The sequence below is a fragment of the Globicephala melas genome, chromosome 3, assembly GCF_963455315.2.
Source record: "Globicephala melas chromosome 3, mGloMel1.2, whole genome shotgun sequence".
NCBI classification, from domain to species: Eukaryota; Metazoa; Chordata; class Mammalia; order Artiodactyla; family Delphinidae; genus Globicephala; species Globicephala melas.
This window is the reverse complement of record NC_083316.1, coordinates 111,713,225-111,732,965: the sequence shown is the minus strand read 5'-3', so window position 1 is coordinate 111,732,965 and position 19,741 is coordinate 111,713,225. Positions and strand designations below refer to the sequence as shown.

The following is a 19,741-nucleotide window of genomic DNA, read 5'->3' as shown; positions in this document are numbered from 1 at the left end:
ATCTTTTTATTTAAAAATTTTTTAAAACATCTTTACTGGAGTATAATTGCTTTACAATGTTGTGTTAGTTTCTGCTGTATAACGAAGTGCATCAGCTGTATGTATACATATACCCCCATATCCCCTCCCTCTGGTGCCTCCCTCCCACCCTCCCTATCCCACCCCTCTAGGTGGTCACAAAGCACCGAGCTGATCTCCCTGTGCTATGCAGCTGCTTCCCACTAGCTGTCTGTTTTACATTTGGTGGTATATATATGTCAATGCTACTCTCACTTCGTCCCAGCTTACCCTTCCCCCTCCCCATGTCCTCAAGTCCATTCTCTACATCTGCGTCTTTATTCCTGTCCTGCCCCTAGGTTCATCAGAACCATTTTTTTTAAGAGTCCATATATATGTGTTAGCATATGTATGTTTTTCCCTTTCTGACTTACTTCCCTCTTTATGACAGAGTCGAGGTCCATCCTCCTCCCTACAAATAACTCAATTTCGTTTCTTTTTATGGTTGAGTAATAATCCATTGTATACATGTGCCACACCTTCTTTTTCTATTCATCCATCGATGGACACTTGGGTTGGTTCCATGTCCTGGCTATTGTAAATAGTGCTGCAATTAACAGTGTGGTACATGACTCTTTCTGAATTATGGTTTTCTCAGGGTATATGCCCAGTAGTGGAATTGCTGGGTCATATGGTAGTTCTATTTTTGGTTTCTTAAGGAACCTCCATACTGTTCTCCATAGTGGCTGTATTAATTTACATTCCCACCAACAGTGCAAGAGAGTTCCCTTTTCTCCACACCCTCTCCAGCATTTATTGTTTGTAGATTTTTTTTAATTTCTTTATTTTTTGGCTGCATTGGGTTTTTGTTGCTGGGCACAGGCTTTCTCTAGTTATGGCAAGCAGGGGCTACTCTTCATTGCGGCTCGCGGGTTTCTCATTGCGGTGGCTTCTCTTGTTGCGGAGCACGGGCTCTAGGCACGTGGGCTTCAGTAGTTGTGGCACACAGGCTCAGTAGTTGTGGCTTGCAGGCTCTAGAGAGCAGGCTCAGTAGTTGTGGCGCACAATCTTAGTTGCTCCACGGCATTTGGGATCTTCCTGGGCCAGGGCTCGAACCCATGTCCCCTGCATTGGCAGGCAGATTCTTAACCACTGCACCACCAGGGAAGTCCCTGTAGATTTTTTAATGATGGCCATTCTGACCGGTGTGAGGTGATACCTCATTGTGGTTTGATTTGCATTTCTCTAATGATTAGTGATGTTGAGCGTCCTTTCATGTGTTTGTTGGCAATCTGTATATCTTCTTTGGAGAAATGTCTATTTAGGTCTTCCGCCCATTTTTGGATTGGGTTGTTTTTTTTTGATATTGACCCCCAGCTCTTATCTTAAACAAGTGCTATGTTATCTGCCACTAAAGGACTTTAGCTGATGGTTTTATAAAGCAAAGCAAGGCATCATAGGAAAAAGAGCTCACACACAGACAAGTTATAACTTTGGAGGCTTTGCTCTCTAGCATGTGTTTCTTAAGGTGCTGATGAATTATTTAGAAGTGGGCTCCACAGCTGGCTTCGTAGGATTTATACATCCCAGGTACTCAAGAGCTGGTTCTGCTCAAACAAAAACTTCTTTGCACATAGGGGATGCCTCCCGCAAAAGGACTGCAGTCACAGGTATACTGTGACTACCAGTTCAATACCACGTGCATACCAACAAGGCTAGTAAGGTATGAAATATATCAGATAATAAAACTGTCTAAAAGGAGTTGAAGAGAATCTAGCCATTATCATTTCATTCTATACTTCCATTTTCTAAGAATGAGTGTCACTGTGATAAAACACCAACTGGCACATGGACCCATTATTTCACCTACAGCCTATCTTAGGCCAAATACAAACACCATTAAAGACTAAGAGCCTTCTTCAGGAAGATATTTTTGGATAGAACTATATATTTTGTGTTGCTAGAATTTTTTAAAAAAGATACAGAGAGTATAATACCTCTCTCACATGCCTAGCAATGTAAACAAAATTAGATAAACAGCAGAAAACATTTCAGCAAAGATAATTTTAGGAAAACTCAGACTAAATTAACTTTATTTTATAAGGAATTTAGAAAACATGAGCAAATATTGATATTGCATTAAAAAAACAAATTAACTGGTACGCCATTCAAATCTTAAAAATCAAAGACTGTGACACTAAAAAAATGTAATAACAGGGGCTTCCCTGGTGGCGCAGTGGTTGAGAGTCCACCTGCCGATGCAGGGGACACGGGTTCGTGCCCCGGTCCGGGAAGATCCCACATGCCGCAGAGCAGCTAGGCCCGTGGGCCATGGCCGCTGAGCCTGCGCGTCCGGAGCCTGTGCTCCGCAACGGGAGAGGCCACAACAGCGAGAGGCCCACGTACAACAACAAAACAAAAAAAATGTAATAACAGAGAAATGTGCTTCATTTTAACAAAGTACTATCAGTGGCTTATTACAACTAGATATACAAACATAAAGGTAATAATGCTAAAATGATGTAAAACTCTGAATCTCCAAGTGACCATGGAGCAGGCTGAAGGGAGCACCAATTGCCATCAACGTGGGACTGCAACATATTCTATCAAAAGAAACAAACTATCACTAGATAACAAAAATAAGGATATAAATAAAATGGGGGAGGGGGGAGGAGCCCAAGATGCCTGAAATCTTATAGTAAATGGTATATTTGGTTCTGTTGCTGTGTTGTGTCTGTTTTCTTCCTCCAAGAAAAAAAGAGGATATGCAAGGGATCCAAGAATATTTCCAAGTTATACCTTAGATTTTCATTAAGGATAACTTTATATTGAAGAAATCATGATTGATACTCCTTGTCACTTTAACCACCTAACATACTATAAAATAATTTAACAGCTATAATATTCTTTGGTTTTTTTCTTTTTTAAAAACTCTAAGTCAAGAATACTCAAGGGAACTTCTATATCTTTTAATTTAAGAAATACATCTATTTAATTCCTGAAAATTTTATTTTTTCAAGAAGTGACAACAATATGAAGTTCTAATACACCAGGAGTCTTGAAAAAAATTAGGTGATCCAATTATAGCAATTTAAATTAGAATATTCAGGAAATATATCTGAAGGCTCAAAAATATAATTTATGATTCTTTGTGAAATGAATTTCACTGAGAAATGCTTAAAGTCTAAGTTTAAAATGTGAGTGCCATTATACTTTTTTTTAAGAAAGAAAATTCACAACCTATTCAATAATCCTGAAGAAAAATCAGATTAGTATGGTGTTTGTATGTACAGATGCATAAACGAACACTTTCAGGGGAAAAAAACAATCATATTAATATTTATAGGCTACAAATCACTTTCTTTTAAGGAAGATTAGAAAAGAGTTAGTAGCTAGGCACAGAGCCAGAGGTTGTTAGGGGAACCTAAAAGTAGTAAATACTAAAACTCTTAGCAGTGTAAAGGAATGCAAAAAATTCTTATACTACAAATTTTTAATTTTACAAAACCAAAAACCAGTCCAACTATGGCCCATACATGATAATAAAAATTGAAACAAAAACTGTGAATGCATTTTGTAAAAATTCTATTATAATATTCTTAAATATAGTTCATATTGTTCCACTGAGTCAAGTAAGATTTAAGCTCAAGGTGGTCACAAAATTAGAGAATTTTACCTTTTCTGAGGAGATTATCACAATTTCATTGCAAGAAGATAAGGTGAATAGCCCCTTAGCGACTTATATACTTTATTTCCTTCAATGGAAAGTCCAAATATTTTAATTTTCTTACGCTTCTGGAATATTATCCAGATTTACATTAAAGGGCACTTTAATGAAAACTTTAAATATAGTTTGATAATTCTGGGGATACTTACTGAAAGAAAATTCATTAGCAAATACTGGTTTCTTGTATTTAAAAAAAAAATCAGCAAGAAAGAATTTTAAAAATCTTAACTTAAAATACACTGTAAACTGCAGACAACAACTGCCACATGTATCACAGACCAGCACAGGTAAAAAGTTTTTTCCAGATGTTTTATAAGACTTTGTATCTTCCTTTATTTGTTGGTTGGTAAGAATTTTGCTACAAGAGAAAATAAAAGGCATATGATCAGTAAAAGGGAGAAAAAAAAAAGAAATATGTTAAGTAATTTCCTTTGCAAACTTATAAAACTATCAGATATTTAAAATAAAAAATATTAATACTGAGGAAGAAAGAACTATTCAACAATCATCTCCCTGTGTTCACTCGACTGTTCCTTAACAACGGTTCTGAACCAGCTTAATGGTGGTGGCATTCTTTTTCTATCACTCCTTGGTGAAAGTCACTTGATTTAAACGTTGTTTTTATTCTTCCCTAGTTTTGTGTACCTTCTATTCTTTAAATTTTTTATCCACCCAAAAGAATGTTCTGTAAGGGAAATTTTAGAAAAGCCCTCAAAAACACATTCTTAGAGAAAGGATAATGTTTCCTTTCAAAGGGTCCTCATCCCACTGTACACACTGTAGGGAGAGTTTACAGGGATGTGTCTGCTTCCTTTGGAAAGGTGGTCTATAAAAGGCCGCTTTATCCAAAATCAAATTAAGTCCTCATCAAAGTTTAAAAACACTCAAAACACCTAAGTTTAAAAACACTGGCAAAAATGTAGAGAAACTGGAATTTTCATACACTGCTGAAGGTAATATAAACTGGTGTAACTACTCTGCTAAACTACACATACCCTATAACTAGCAATTCTAGTCCAAGGTATATACTCAAGAAAATAATATATTAACGTGAATGTTCATAGAAGCATTATTCATAAAAACCAAAAACTAAAATGACCTCGAAGTCTAAAACATAAATTAACTGTGGTATATTCACATGCTTAAATACTGTACTATTTAATACCACTGATTTCCTCAAAGTAATGGTGAGTGAAAGAAATCAGATATAAAAGAGTACACAGCATTTGATTCCACTTATATGGAGTTCAAAATTAGGCGAAACTAATCTGCAATGTTGAAAGTCAGCATAATGTTACATTTGGGGGCAATGAATAGTGACAAGGAGGGGCATGAGCAGGGCTTCTGGGATACTGGTGATGTTCTATATTTCTTCAACTGGGTAGTGATCGCATCAGTGTGCTTATTTTGTGAAAATTCATCAAACTATATGTATATCATTTGTCTACTTCTCTTATTTATATTATAGTTCAATAAAACATTTACTAAAACAAATAAATAAGTCCTTGAGGTTTTCACTCACCAGCCGGATCAGTTCTTCTTTTATAAGCCTGGTGATTTCTGCCTTTGCTTTCTGCACAGCCAGTTCATTGGCACCTGGTGAGTGAGTGGAGAACATTATTTGTATTATTAGATTTATGCTGGATGTTTATCCACTGCATAGAGATCAGTACATGACTTTCAGCAACATTGTACTACTTGCCAAGATAGTCTTTCAATACCTGGTGGAACATCATCTACATTGTATCATGGCTGCTTATTATTATGATTACTTTTAGAGTTTCAAATGTAGCCAGTGACGTTAGTGTTAAGAGTGTTAAGGTTAGTGAGGTACTAGTGTTACAAGTTCTTGGTATGTTGGTATGCAAAGTAAAGATAATTCGCAATTTGTCCAGAAGAGAAGAAGAAAAAGTAAAAGGAAAATATAACTTCCTAGGTTCATTTATTTAGCAAATATTTATTGGATGTTTATTATGCTCTTTAAAGTCAGCAAATGTTTTGGAAAAGTGTCACCTGAGCAAAGTCTTAAAGATGAATGGAGGACTAGCCAAGTTGGAGGAGGAGAGATGACATGAAAAGTATTTTACAAAGGGAATCATGTGTGTAATGGTACAGATTAAGAAAGTCATGCTTAACTACTGAAAAGTAAGAGAAGTACAGCATGGTTGAAAAATTTAAAAAGTGTGTGAAAGAACACAGCAAGATAGCCAAGTAGATGAGGTAGGCTGAAGACATTTGTATAGTTATAAATTCAAGAAACATTAAGCACCCACCATGTATGCTATACTATAAGAGATTCATTATACAAAGTACTCATTCATCTCTTTATGATCTTTTGGGCTACTAGAAAAACAAACTTGTAAAGATATTGCAGCAAGATGAGTAGGTAGTAAGTAGTCTACCAGAGCAACTTTAATTATTATTAATTTTTTTTCCAAAATATGTTTAATGATGCATCTTTTTTTTTTTTTTTGGCGGTACGCGGGCCTCTCACTGCTGTGGCCTCTCCCGTTGCGGAGCACAGGCTCCAGACGCGCAGGCTCAGCAGCCATGGCTCACGGGCCCAGCCACTCCGCAGCATGTGGGATCTTCCCGGACCGGGGCACGAACCCGCGCCCCCCGCATCAGCAGGCGGACTCCCAACCACTGCGCCACCAAGGAAGCCCTATTATTTTAATAAAATTTTATTTATTTATTTTTCGCTGCATTGGGTCTTCATTGCTGTGCATAGGCTTTCTCTAGTTGTGGCAAGCGGGGGCTACTTACTCTTCGTTGCGGTGTGCAGGCTTCTCATTGTGGTGGCTTCTCTTGTTGCAGAGCACAGGCTCTAGGTGCGCGGGCTTCAGTAGTTGTGGCACACGGGCTCAGGAGTTGTGGCTCGCGGGCTCTAGAGCACAGGCTCGGTAGTTGTGGCACACGGGCTTAGTTGCTCCACAGCATGTGGGATCATCCCAGACCAGGTCTCAAACCCATGTCCCCTGCACTGGCAGGCAGATTCTTAACCACTGCGCCACCAGGGAAGTCCCCAGAGCAACTTTTAAATATCACTTCTTCCAAGAATCTTTCCTAACTTTTCCAGGTGGGGTTAAGTGTTTTTTCCCTCAGGGCTCTCACAGGATTATGTTCATACCATCATGAAAGCACATTTTTTTTTTTTTGGCCACGTGTGTGGCATGCGGAATCTTAGTTCCCTGAGAAGGAACTGAACCCCTGCCCCCAGCAGCGGAAGTGTGGAGTCTTAACCACTGGACCACCAGGGAAGTCCCTGAAAGCACTTTTTTTTTTTTTTTTTTTTTTGCGGTACGCGGGCCTCTCACTGTTGTGGCCTCTCCCATTGTGGAGCACAGGCTCCGGACGCGCAGGCTCAGCGACCATGGCTCACGGGCCCAGCCGCTCTGCGGCATGTATGATCTTCCCGGACCGGGGCATGAACCCGTGTCCCCTGCATCGGCAGGCGGACTCTCAACCACTGCGCCACCAGGGAAGCCCCTGAAAGCACATTTTTAAGGTAGAATGGACAAGATGTTTTTTCTGACTAGATGTGAACAGTGAAGAAGAGGAACAAAGATGCTAAGAGTTGAGCAGCAAGTAAAGAAAATAACAGGTAATAAAGGAGATACTGAATCCAAGAGGAAGAACAGGTGCTACTATTAGCAGTGATAGTGGATGAAATTCGATTCTGAGATCGTTGTGGCTGAGGTGCTCAGGGGACACCAAGTTGGAAATTTCAGTAAGGCCAATGGAAACAAGGAGCAGAAGTAGAGGAGAGACGGAGATTAGAGAGCTATCAAGGCTAAGTGTGGAGGGATTTGAAGCCAGGGGACAATGCCAGGAAGTAGGTACGTCTAGAGAGGTAACACGGTGCACACCTATAAAAGGAATAGAGCTGGACCAAAGAAGCAGACTAGAGATTAAGGACTAGGAGTGAAATGTCAAAGAATAAAAGAAGAACTGGGGTTGTAGAGAACTATGTTTTTATCATTTAAAAAAAAATTTTTTTTTTTTTTTTGGTTGCCCCACATGGCACGTGAAACTTCCCCGACCAGAGATCGAAGCCATGTCCCCTGCAGTAGAAGCTCGAAGTCTTAACCACTGAACCACCGGGGAAGTCCTGTTCTTATCATTTTATATAAGAAAATCAAATAAGGAAAACAATTCACAAGAAATGGGAAAATTTCCCCCCTTATTAGATATGCTTTTTCGAACCCATAGAGAGGAGAGGAGAGGAAAGGAGGAAGGGAGGAGTGGGAGGGAGAAGAGGAAGAAAAGAAATGGGAGGGGGGAGGGGAGGAGGAGGAAGTGGAGAAAGAAGAGGAGGAGAAGGAGGAGGAAGAAAAAGAAACAGTTTAACAACAGGAAGGAAAGGGCCATGAGTATGGCTGTGAAGTCAGAGCAACATGTCTAAGCCCTACACCTCGACCAGCCACTGACCACAAACATTTTAAAGCTGTGGGTGCTGGAAGGGAAGAAAGGTAGATGAACGTGGAGCCAAGGGTATAATCAAGAGCCAAGCCAGAATGAAAATTATTTAAAAAATGAAATTCAGGAGGAAAATATGCTACTTGGCATGAGTTGATGTGTAGCCTGTTGACATTCTCTGCTGTTTTAAAAAGAAGGAAAATGATACTCCCACCCAGCTCCAAGTGAAGAGCAATTTTCCTGCTTTAGTTAGAGCCTGACCATTTGGACCAGTTTAAATTTTTGACTGACACAGCTTCTTTAGGTAATAGGTTACATATGTTTATAAGCTGTCATGAAAAAGTGGCATTTCCTTTCATTGGTCCCAAAACAACTCTGGCTGCTTTTAAGGGATTCTCCACTAGTAAAAACAGAGGGTCACAAAACAGGCTATAAATTATACAGGCTGGCTAGGCACGTACGTCCTTCCTGTTCTCCTTCCCACTGCCGGGAGCTGCTGAGCCACACAGAGCCTCTAAGGAGCCAGGCAGTGGGGTCCCTCCAATTACAGAACTAGAAACAGATGACACTAGGCTCCTTCCAACACCTGTTTTCATCCTATTAGTGTTCAGTTGATTTGGTTGGAGTTTCAAAAACTAAAAGACCCTTTAAATCTAATCATCTATGAAAATTCTCAAAGCTTTAGGTCATTTTAATTACCAATCTCCAGCTCTTATTTAGCATATTTATGTTGCCAGAATTCTCAAGATTCATTTCTGACAAGGTTATCTTTTTACTGGGGGAGAGAAACCTTGCTTAGATTATAAAAATTAGATGTTACTTCCTAAGTACAAGTTGACAGTGGAAAGAAGCACCCAGAACCATTTTAGGTGGATGGAAAAGTCAGCAGAAGCTGTGGGCTTCTCATTTCACTTCACTTGGTAGTACAGGAGATATGTTGTGATAAAGTTATATACAAATTAAACCTGGCATACATTAATTATACTACACTAAATAAGTATAATTACCTTTAAATTAATAAATTATATATGGGATCCTTTTTCAAAGCAAACAATCATCTCTGATTTACCTCTTTAAAAGGCAGTCATTTAAAATACTGGTTTTGAAATCTTAGAGATATTCAGAATAAACTACAGTTATGTTATTGCAAAAAAAAAATACAATACTGGTTTTGCTTAAATGACACCTATGACATTCAAGCTGAATATACAAGGATGACTCCATGTTTACAAAAGGTTTTATCATCAGATTCTACTGAATGACATCCTGTATGGCCTAATGAACACAGTAGGAAGAGAGAGCTGTCCAGTTCCAAGTGCAGAAAGATTTCAGTGTAATTTTCTCTCCTTGAACGCTGAGGTGCCAGCAACCCGCATTTTGCCTCACAATAAGGAACGGTGTCACATGATTCAGAAACACACTGAGTCATTGGCAGAGTGAAAGTCTTTCAGGATACATAAAAGGGTGCCATTTAAAAACCTGACTTGAAATAGATATGATCCAGTTTCTCAAAGTCACAATCACAAACAAAAAAATACAACTTGCCTAGTTCTGGACCCACATTCTTTGCATACCATTTAACATATGTATGAATCTTACTGTACTGTAAAGGTAGAATTTCAATAATATGGAAAACATAAAGGCTATATCTGAGTTTTACCTTTGCCACAATTCTTCATTTTAAAAAGTCCGAAAGTGAGAGTGACATCAGTGAAAATGGCACAGGAGGGAACTTCAAAAGCCTGTCCCTCCACAAAAGCAGTGAATAAACTTGCAAAAACTATTAAAATCAATTTTATCAGAACTCAGAAACTAATAAAAACCTTACATCAACCAGGCAAACCCTTATTAAAGGAGAAAAAAACAAAACCCCAGCTCAATCCTGGTAACAAAACTTTTCTGTTTTTTAACTTACTCTGATCCTATCAAGCATTTTGACCAGGAAACAACTTCTACTTAGGGTAAATGGGATGCACACTGCACGTGCATTTCTCTTCTTGTAGTCTTTATGTTAAGAAGTCACACAAAAACAATTTGAGGTCACCAGTTAAAAGTAAAGTAAATAGGCACAGTACTAATTTATTTTCACATCTGTGAAATTCTTTGTTTTGGCCAGGAAAGAATCAAACCCTAAAAATAAGTCCTCGGGCTTCCCTGGTGGCGCAGTGGTTGAGAGTCCACCTGTCAATGCAGGGGACACGGGTTTGTGCCCTGGTCCAGGAAGATCCCACATGCCACGGAGCGGCTGGGCCCGTGAGCCATGGCCGCTGAGCCTGCGCGTCCGGAGCCTGTGCTCCGCAACAGCAGAGGCCACAACAGTGAGAGGCCCGCATACCACAAAAAAAAAAAAAAAAAAAAAGTCCTCATATATATTTAAATCATTTTTAGTTTATATTTATTTCAGTAAGGAACTTACATACAGTTATAAAGTCCTCACAAAAACCAAAGGAATGCCAAAATATAACAAGAAAATACTAACTAGTGATAAACCTTATTTACAATATACTTTCAGTTTATACTTCCATTGATCTTTCCAGCAACAAACTTTAGAGCTGAGCTAGCCAATTCAGTAGCCATCAGCTATGTGGCTATTTAGATTTAAGTTAATAAAAATTAAATTAAATTTAAAATTTCTTGGTCACACTGGCTGTATTTCAAGTGCTCCACAGCCATCAGAGTTTTTATTGGACGGTGCGGCTTTAGAGAGATCACATGGATATGCCTGTCAAATAATATTTTGTGTGCAGAAGAGAAGTGGCTCTAGAGCATGATCAGATGTATTATTCAGAAAATTTATCAAGTGCCTACCATGTGTCAGACACTGGGAATACAGCAGATGATAAAGTCACTGCATTCACAGAGCTCTAGTAGGGGAGACAGAAACAAGTAAAAATATACTATAATTTCTATGTAATGAGTACTGTGAAGAAAAACAAAGCAAGTAAAGAGCTACAGAGTGGTGAAATGAGATCAAGTAAGGCTTCCTTGTTAGAAGTGATGTGTATAACTCAAAGGACTAGACTGCTGTTTAAGATTATACAAGGTGTGGGAGAGCTCCTTTGCAGCCAGCTAAGCCATTTAAGCAGTAGATATGCAGACTCTGGATTTACATGACATGGAGTAAAACCTCTTCACAGCTGCAACACCAGTGTTCAAAAAATACTTAGTTCATTAAGTAGATGAAATGGATCTGTGGCTGGTCTATGCTTAAAAATCTATTATAAAAATGTTCAAATTAAATATAAATGAAGGGAGACAAGTTATCTACCATGCAGTACATAACGAAGTAGGAAGAAAATCAAACTGGAAACTGTCTTTTGAATTCATTCATGAATGTATAAAATAAGGTTAAAAAACACACCTGATCACTCTTAGATAACGCATTACTTATACCCTTTAAGGGACTTCCTTGGTGGCGCAGTGGTTAAGAATCTGCCTGCCAATGCAGGGGACATGGGTTCCAGCCCTGGTCCGGGAAGATTCCACATGTTGCGGAGCAACTAAGCCTGTGTGCCATAACTACTGAGCCTGTGCTCTACAACCCGCGTGCTGCAACTACTGAAGCCCATCCGCCTAGAGCCCATGCTCCACAATCAGAGACGCCACCGCAATGAGAAGCCTGCACACCGCAACAAAGAGTAGCCCCCGTTGGCCACAACTAGAGAAAGCCCGCGCACAGCAATGAAGACCCAACTCAGCCAAAAATAAAGAAATAAATATACCCTGTGAGTTATGGTATTAATTGTCCTATCCTATTTTTTAAAAAGGTATGTGTGAACTTTTAGGCATAAAATCACAGGCAATATTTGCTTGGATAAACAAGCATTAAGTGGACTATTATATATAGTTGATTTACTTTCTAACCTAAACTTTGGCCTGAACGTTCTACTTACTGGAAGAATAAACAGACCAGTCCTGAAAATACATGTTTTCTTATAGAGTGATTTTCAATTTGACCAAATTGTCAAAACTGAGAGAGTCCCAAACACAGATCATTTACCTCTATATATGTACTAAACTTCTAAATAAAGACCACAATGATAGATGAAACTATTTTTTTTCTTATAGGTGTTCCTCATTTTCAGTCCTCTCTAGAACTGACCTCATATTCTTTCTGTGTCTATTACATCTATATCAACAGTGATCTAACTCAAGATTGAAACAGAACGAACAGTACATACTTTCAATTGCCAAGTAAATTTTCCGCTCTCCTTCCTTGGGTTCTTTGCCAGGTGGGAAGTATGTTCCTCTGATTGTAATTGCAGCTTCAGAATATTCACTGATTCTCTGCAGAGCTTCCTTAGAGGTAACTTTCCACCTAGCAGTCTATGAAATAAAGAGTGGGGGGACAATTATACTCCAAGAAAGATGTTAAAAAAATAAAATAAAAAAGAGTGGGGGGAAAAAAATCACTTTACAACAGAATAAAGAAACCTGATGTACTGACAAAGACTAGGTTAACTAAATCATATTATGGTCAATATTAAGATTATAATTAATACCTGCATCATAAATTCATTTAGATTCTAATGTAACTAGAATATAATCATAAATATGGAATTTCTAGTGTTGTCTCCCCATCTAGATAAAAAGTAAAGCAGCCATTTAAATGTTCATGGGTTTTAAACAAGGCATTTTCGCTCCTAAAAAAGGAGTTTCTACTCTACAATAAAAAAAAAAAGTTTAAATCTGTTACTTGCCTGTGGGAAGTCATTGATCTCTAATTCTTCTTCATATCTCTTAAAAGATTCATTCTGTCCACCATCCTGTCTCTCCTCTTCTTGTTTCTCCAAAGGCACATAATTAAGCTTGGCATTGATCTTTTCAGCAAGTTGCTCTGCAATGGTTTTTGCAGAGACAGTGGGAGCCAGGATGGTGCCACCTCTAAGAATTGCATTGGTGGCCTGCTGCATCACATCCTGCAGTTAAAGAAGACCTACAGTCAAATCTCAAATGAGGGCAGAGACAAGATCAAAGATCCCACCACAAAGTATTCTCTGGAAAGCCACTAACTAAAAGCATCTTTCTAATGTAAAGTGCTACCTGTAAGTGCAATTTAACAGCATATATTTATAACAGACAGTTTAATATATCTCCCTTACTTGATGAGAAAACAATAATATTCAATTCTACATTAAAAATTCTACTGAATCATACATAATTAGGTAACTCTTGATATCAAATATAGTATATTTCTAAAATCATTTACATACTTTGTGGCTACTAGGAGTTTTCCACTGAATCAGAATCTTTGCCCACTACCACCACTGAGCTCTTCCTTCTCCCATGGACCAACCCAACATTCTATAAATTACAGTAAATGACTTTACTCAACACATTTTTTTAAATTTGAACTTAATTTTACTATGTGCCTAATGCAGAGATAATTCTTCTGTGGGTAATACACGACTCACACCACAAGCTCTTCTAACAACAGCGAAAAGTTAGAGCCATTTGCTTTCACAATAAAGAGTTATTAGTAGCAATAATCCAAGAGAATATTAGGTGAGGTGCTGTGTCCCTGTTGTCAGAAGAGGCACAGGCTTGAGTACAGTAAACACTTTATAGTAACTCACTGGCTAAATAAAACAGATGCAGAGACCCAAGGCTCTGAGCCTTGATTGTGGCTGCCTCACTGGGTCAGCCCACTGGCCTCTAGCTTGGTCATCCTACTTGGACACTAGAGACCTGAACCTATACAGGCTACTGGACACAGGGCCCTGCAGGTCCCCAAACTCTCAAAATCTTAAAAATACTGTCAAAATTAACAAATTGTTCTTTAGGAATGCTATGAAAATTTAACCTTAGTTAAAAATTAAGTTAACCAAAATGCTGGAGAGGGTGTGAAGAAAAGGGAACCCTCCTACACCGTTGGTGGGAATGTAAACTGGTGCAGCAACTATGGAGAACAGTATGGAGGTTCATCAAAAAACTAAAAGTAGAGTTGCCATATGATCCAGCAATCCCACTCCTGGGCATATATCTGGACAAAACTATAATTCAAAAAGATACATGCACCCTTATGTTCACAGCAGCGCTATTTACAATAGCCAAGACATGGAAACAACCTAAATGTCCATGAATGGATAAAGAAGATGTGGTATGTGTATACAAACACACACACACACACACACGTACATATATACATACACACAATGGAATACTACTCAGCCATAAAAAAGAATGAAATAATGCCATTTGCAGCAACATGATGAACCTAGAGATTATCATACTAAGCAAAGTAAGTCATGAAGAGAAAGACAAATACCATATGATATTACTTATATGTGGAATCTAAAATATGACACAAATGAACCTATCTACAAAACAGAAACAGACTCAGACATAGAGAACAGACTTGTTTGTGGTTGCCAAGGGGGAGGGGGCTGGGGGAAGGATGGATTGGGAGTTTGGGATTAGTAGATGCAAACTATTATATAGAGAATGGGTAAAGAAGGTCCTATTGTATAGCAGAGGGAACTATATTCAATATCCTGTAATAAACCATAATGGAAAAGAGTAAGAATATATATATCTATGTACAACTGAATCACTTTGCTGTACAGCAAAAACTATCACAACACTATAAATCAACTATACTTCAAAAAAAAATTAAGTTAACCAAAAAACTCCCAAGAGAAACAAGGCAAGTGAAATATTTAACACATTTTCCCACTGTCTAAACCCATGTTAGTTTCAGTTATGTAACTTGATATTCATACTTCCAAGGTATTGTTTGTGTGCCCAATAACCCACCTAATATAAACAGAAAAGAAAGAAAAGAGAGTTATTTCTTTAGGATTTTGTTAAGATCAATCAGAATACTACTTTATAAAATTATCCATGGTTAACATGCTTAACAGTTAGGCCTTCCAGACTAGGCATTAAGACCTCAGTTAACCACACTAGAGAAATCACCCAAATATAATAATTAAAGAATTCTGTATTGAGAATAATGTTAAATGCTTACTACCTCAGTGTCTAAAATAACTTCTTGTTCACTTGTGCTGCCATAATTCCTGAAAAGCATTTAAATCAAAGAACTTACAAAAAGTACTAAGACTTGGAACAAATTACTTAATACCTGAGACTCAATCCCCAAATTCTTCTGAGCATTGATTCTAAGAGCCAATCTCTTTGCAATTTCTAACTTCTCAGCATTTCCTGCAGTTGGAGCAGGAACACTAGATGTTCCAGGAGCAGCCATATCCTTCACTCTCTTCTTTGAATTAAACATGCTTTCAATTTGCTCATCAATCTAAACAAGAAGAAAAAGGATTAGTAAAAATCTAATTAAAAATACCAATTTATAGAGGGAGAAGAGGAGGAGAAGGGGAAAGGAAAGGAGGAGAGGGGAGAGAGGGAGGGAGGGAGGGAGGAAGGAAGGAAAGAAAGAAACAGAGATACAAGGCTGCAAGAACCACTTCAGCAGACTCCTGAGTGGTACAGATACATCCCAATTCAGTAAATGAAGAACATGTGCTGTCAAGACAGAGCAGACAATTTGATGCAGCTGCTTGCTCCAGGGCCAAGGCCTTAAGGCCAAATTACGTACACTGCAATGAAAGAGGCTGGACGAAGGGCAATAACTCAAGACCAGTGGACATCTAAAAATACAGTCAGTGGTTCCCAGGGCAAATGCTGCAACAGGGTTCCTAAAATTCTTCCCAACTTCAAAAATGCAATTGGATTTATCTAAAAAACTGGGTAAGAGAATCAGGAAAAAAAGCCTTTATTGTTTTTTTCCTTCAAGGAAGGAAAGAAATGAAGGTTGGTTTCCCCATCAAAGCAAGAGCAATGCTGAAAATTAGGCTAATATTTTAAATCTCAAATGAAGAGCAAGCTTTTTTCAGGGTTTAAAATTAATTAGGTTAATTTAGAAAGACCTTTTACTGAAATGGAAACAGACAACTTATCTTCTTTTTAAAATATTTGTTATCTAATAAGGGGTTTGAGTTACCAACTACTTTTAAACTAACATTTAAATAATCCTTTTAAATTAAACAGCATACATGGCGTTAAAATCCAAAACAAATGCATAAATCAGGAATGGGGAAGGTATATGGAGGTAGGTGACAGGGGTAACTTTACTTTTAACTTTATTCACTTTAGTATTGCTCTATTTTTTTTACAAAACTTATAAAATATTTTAACAAGAAGGAAAAAATCAACATATTTCATTATGAGATTTTTAAAAAATGTTTAAGTAACATAAAAAAACTGAGGTGGTTTTAAAAACAATGCCACATATTCTTTAATACTCTTCCCTCCAAGAGGTGGAGCCTCTCCTTAAATGTGGGCTGGACTTAGTGATTTGATTCTAACAGACAAAAAAAAAGTGGAAAAGCCAGTATGTAACTTCAGAGACTAGTCATAAAAGGTACTAAGGCTTCCTCTTTGCTCTCTCTTGGATCACTCATTCTGGGGGAGCCAGCTGCCATGCTGTAAGGACACAAATGCAGAGTGAAGAACAGAGGCATCCTACCAACATTAAAGTGACTGAGCCATCTTGGAAGAAGATGGTCCTGCATCAGTGAAGCCTTCAGATAACTGCAACCTGGGACAACAGCTTGACTGCAACCTCATGAGACCCTAAGTAAGAACTACTTGGCTAAACTGCTCCTGATTTCCTAACCCTCAGGAATCATGAGATAATAAATGTTTACTGTTTTAACCTACTAAGTTTTGGATTGATTTGTTACATGGTAACAAATAACTAAAATATTGACTTAATTGAATTTTAAGCCAGTATGGTATGCTAGTAAGAAATGGCCTAGAGTTAATAGGAGACCTTGGTCTGGTCCTGGCTGTGCTTAACAGCCAGTGTGGTCATTTCCTGAAATGACAAGATCAGACTGAATTCCTGATTTCCTAAATTGTGTTCTGAGCTAAGGTTTAACAGGGTATGTTTCAAAAACAACAACAAAAAAGTTCTATGATCAAATATCAAATATGTTGGAAGATTTCTGTGTCAAATAAAGTTAAATAAGATTATTTTATTAATGACTTTTCACATCCTTTGATAGGATACCACTAATAGTGGTATATACTAGGCAGATTTTCCAAAATTATTTTATAATGAAAACATCTAAAGCTCAAGATCCTGGGATTAGGGCTCCAAAGAATACTCTGGGAAACCCTTAACTTGCTGAGTCCTCAGGGTCCCTTTTCACTGGGTTACAAATAATTCCGTAAGCTAAGAACATGGGCTTTGAAGTAAGAACAGAATGGGTATAGATCCCAGCTCCTCCCCTTAACAGCTATGCAAATCTGAAAAGGTTATTTCTTTCTAAGCCTCAGTCTCCTCAATTATAAAATGGGAATACTCTGAGTATCCACTCATCTAGCTATTGTGAGGAAGTAAATGAAATAATCCCTGTAAAGCACTTTGCACAGGACATGGCACTTAGTAGAACTCAATAAATGTTGACTATTATTATTACTAAGGATGTTGTATAACAATTAAATTGTAAAAGATTAAAAAATAATATTAGTACCAATGATGTTAAAGATACAGGGAGCCAGGCACTCTTATATAACACTATTGTGAGTGCAAACTGGTACTCACCTTGCAGGAGAACAATCGGACAACGTTTTAAGACCAAATTAGATATACCCTTTGGCCTAGCAATTCCATTTATACATTCATCCTCAAGACTTAATGCGACGAATGTGCAAGGTTTAATGTTCAAGAATGAGCGATGAAGTACAGTAAAGTACATTCCAAATAAAAAATATATGGAAACAAACATGTTTGTTTCCATATATTCAAAAATAGGGATTTGATTCATTAAACAGTGGAACATCCATATAATGAAATATGTAACCAAAGAATAGCATAAGAGTGAATTTACTAAAAGGGAAGACTTCAACATAGGACTATTGTAAAGATTATAAAGCAGTATGATCTCATTTTTATGAAAATACAGAAATACAGGCATATGTGAATACGTCTGTATACATAGAAAAAAACGGAGAAGGGTACACAACGAAAAGTTTCCAGTAACTTGCTAACTAAACAAGCCTATGGTAAAACCTCCAGTACCAAAGGAATAATTGTTTCAACTGGTAAGAATAAGGCTTAGAACAACAATACTTACATCAACTGCAGCATCCTCATCATCCGAATCTTGAAGACCAAGAGCAGCTTTTTGTAACTTCTTTCTCTCATTTGCCAAAGCTTGTTCTGTTTCATCAAACTTGAATCCCTTACCAGAGAACCCACTACTCTTTTTAATTATTTTCCCTTCCTTTCAAGGAAAAACAAGAAAGTTAATTTCATAATAAAAAACTTTAATATTCAGGAATTTATGGCAATTAAATATTTTTCAAGGTGGTGTATGACAATGTAACAAAAACATTTCATCTAGCATGTGAGAAAAAGGAACTCTATGTAGACTACAAAAAATACTAAGTTGAAGCAAAAGGGAGCATTTTGTTTTCACTCCTTTCCCTTCCTCACTAAAGAGATAAGTGAAAATAACCCTATCAAGATTTACAGGTATTAAATATTCAAGATCTAGAACACAATGACTTGCATAAAAATGAGACTTAAAAAACTCACAGCTTTCTGTTGATCTTTGAAATCACTCCAAAGTTTCTCTAGATCAGGTGGCACTGCAGTCCCTGACAATTCAAGGGCTTTAATTATGTCACCAGCATACCGAGCCTGATCTTCTGTGATGAAAGTATAGGCGAAGCCCTAGTGAATGATGAAAAAGTGATACTATTAAACACTAACAAGATGAATCCTCCTTAGATCACAAATAAGATAAAATCTGAGTCACCTAATATACCCTCTTTAAGATGACTCCATTACTAAAGAATTTCAAAGACCACAAAAGAGTCCTACCAAATTCTTTAATGGTTCAAAGTGAAATACCTAAGTTTAATATTTAAAAATAAGCAAAACCAGAAAATTTCTAATCTTTTTATGCATAAAGGGAAATACATGTGATTTTTACATAAATGTACAACTCCACTGTCATAAGTATTAACTTTAATATATCTTATTTCTCCCTTTTTGCTTGCATTCCCTTCCTCCACTACCTACTGCACCTCTCTACCCCAGCTAACCTGTATTAACGTCCTAGAATACAGCTTCCCATATTTTTTAAAGACCAATTAAAAGATATAAAAACATACACACATGTATATCTGATATGTTTTTAACATATACAAAAATGAAGTCAGCTACATCACTTCCCTGGGATTCTCTAAAGCCTAAGGATGCAGGTGTCCCCAGCAGCTTTTTGGTTCAGGCAAGAGAAAGACTGGAGTTGTAAGTAGAGGAATAGCAAACTACAATTAGATTGCCATCTTCACAAAACGCTCTACCCTACCAGTGAACTGTTATAAATTTTAAAACATGATTTAATATTTTATTTCAGGAGTACCTAGTTACCAGATTTGACCCATGGCCTACTTTTATACGACCCATGAACTAAAAGTGTTATTACATTTTTTAGGGTTGTGTACACACGTACACACACACACACACACACACACGTACACACACACACACACCCCCGATGTGACAGAGACTGCGTGTGGCCCAAAAAGGCTACAATTTTAACTACCTGACCCTTTACACAAAAA

General features: G+C 37.6%; 1 protein-coding gene across 2 annotated transcripts in view; it reads right to left on the bottom strand.

Moving 5' to 3' along the window:
• Nucleotides 1-177: 177 nt before the first annotated feature.
• Nucleotides 178-19,741, bottom strand: part of DDX46 (DEAD-box helicase 46) — a 64,404-nt gene continuing 44,840 nt past the window's right edge. The window contains exons 17-23 of one of the 2 annotated variants that reach the window (XM_030869583.2): nucleotides 18,708-18,845; nucleotides 18,244-18,393; nucleotides 15,225-15,401; nucleotides 12,844-13,062; nucleotides 12,325-12,469; nucleotides 5,247-5,320; nucleotides 178-4,082 (exon numbers count right to left, since the gene is read on the bottom strand). In XM_030869583.2, the coding sequence (XP_030725443.1) occupies nucleotides 4,035-4,082; nucleotides 5,247-5,320; nucleotides 12,325-12,469; nucleotides 12,844-13,062; nucleotides 15,225-15,401; nucleotides 18,244-18,393; nucleotides 18,708-18,845 (951 nt within the window). In that variant the 3' untranslated portion in view covers nucleotides 178-4,034. The remainder of the gene's footprint in view (nucleotides 4,083-5,246; nucleotides 5,321-12,324; nucleotides 12,470-12,843; nucleotides 13,063-15,224; nucleotides 15,402-18,243; nucleotides 18,394-18,707; nucleotides 18,846-19,741) is intronic. The other variant, XM_030869584.2, reaches the window with a different exon arrangement.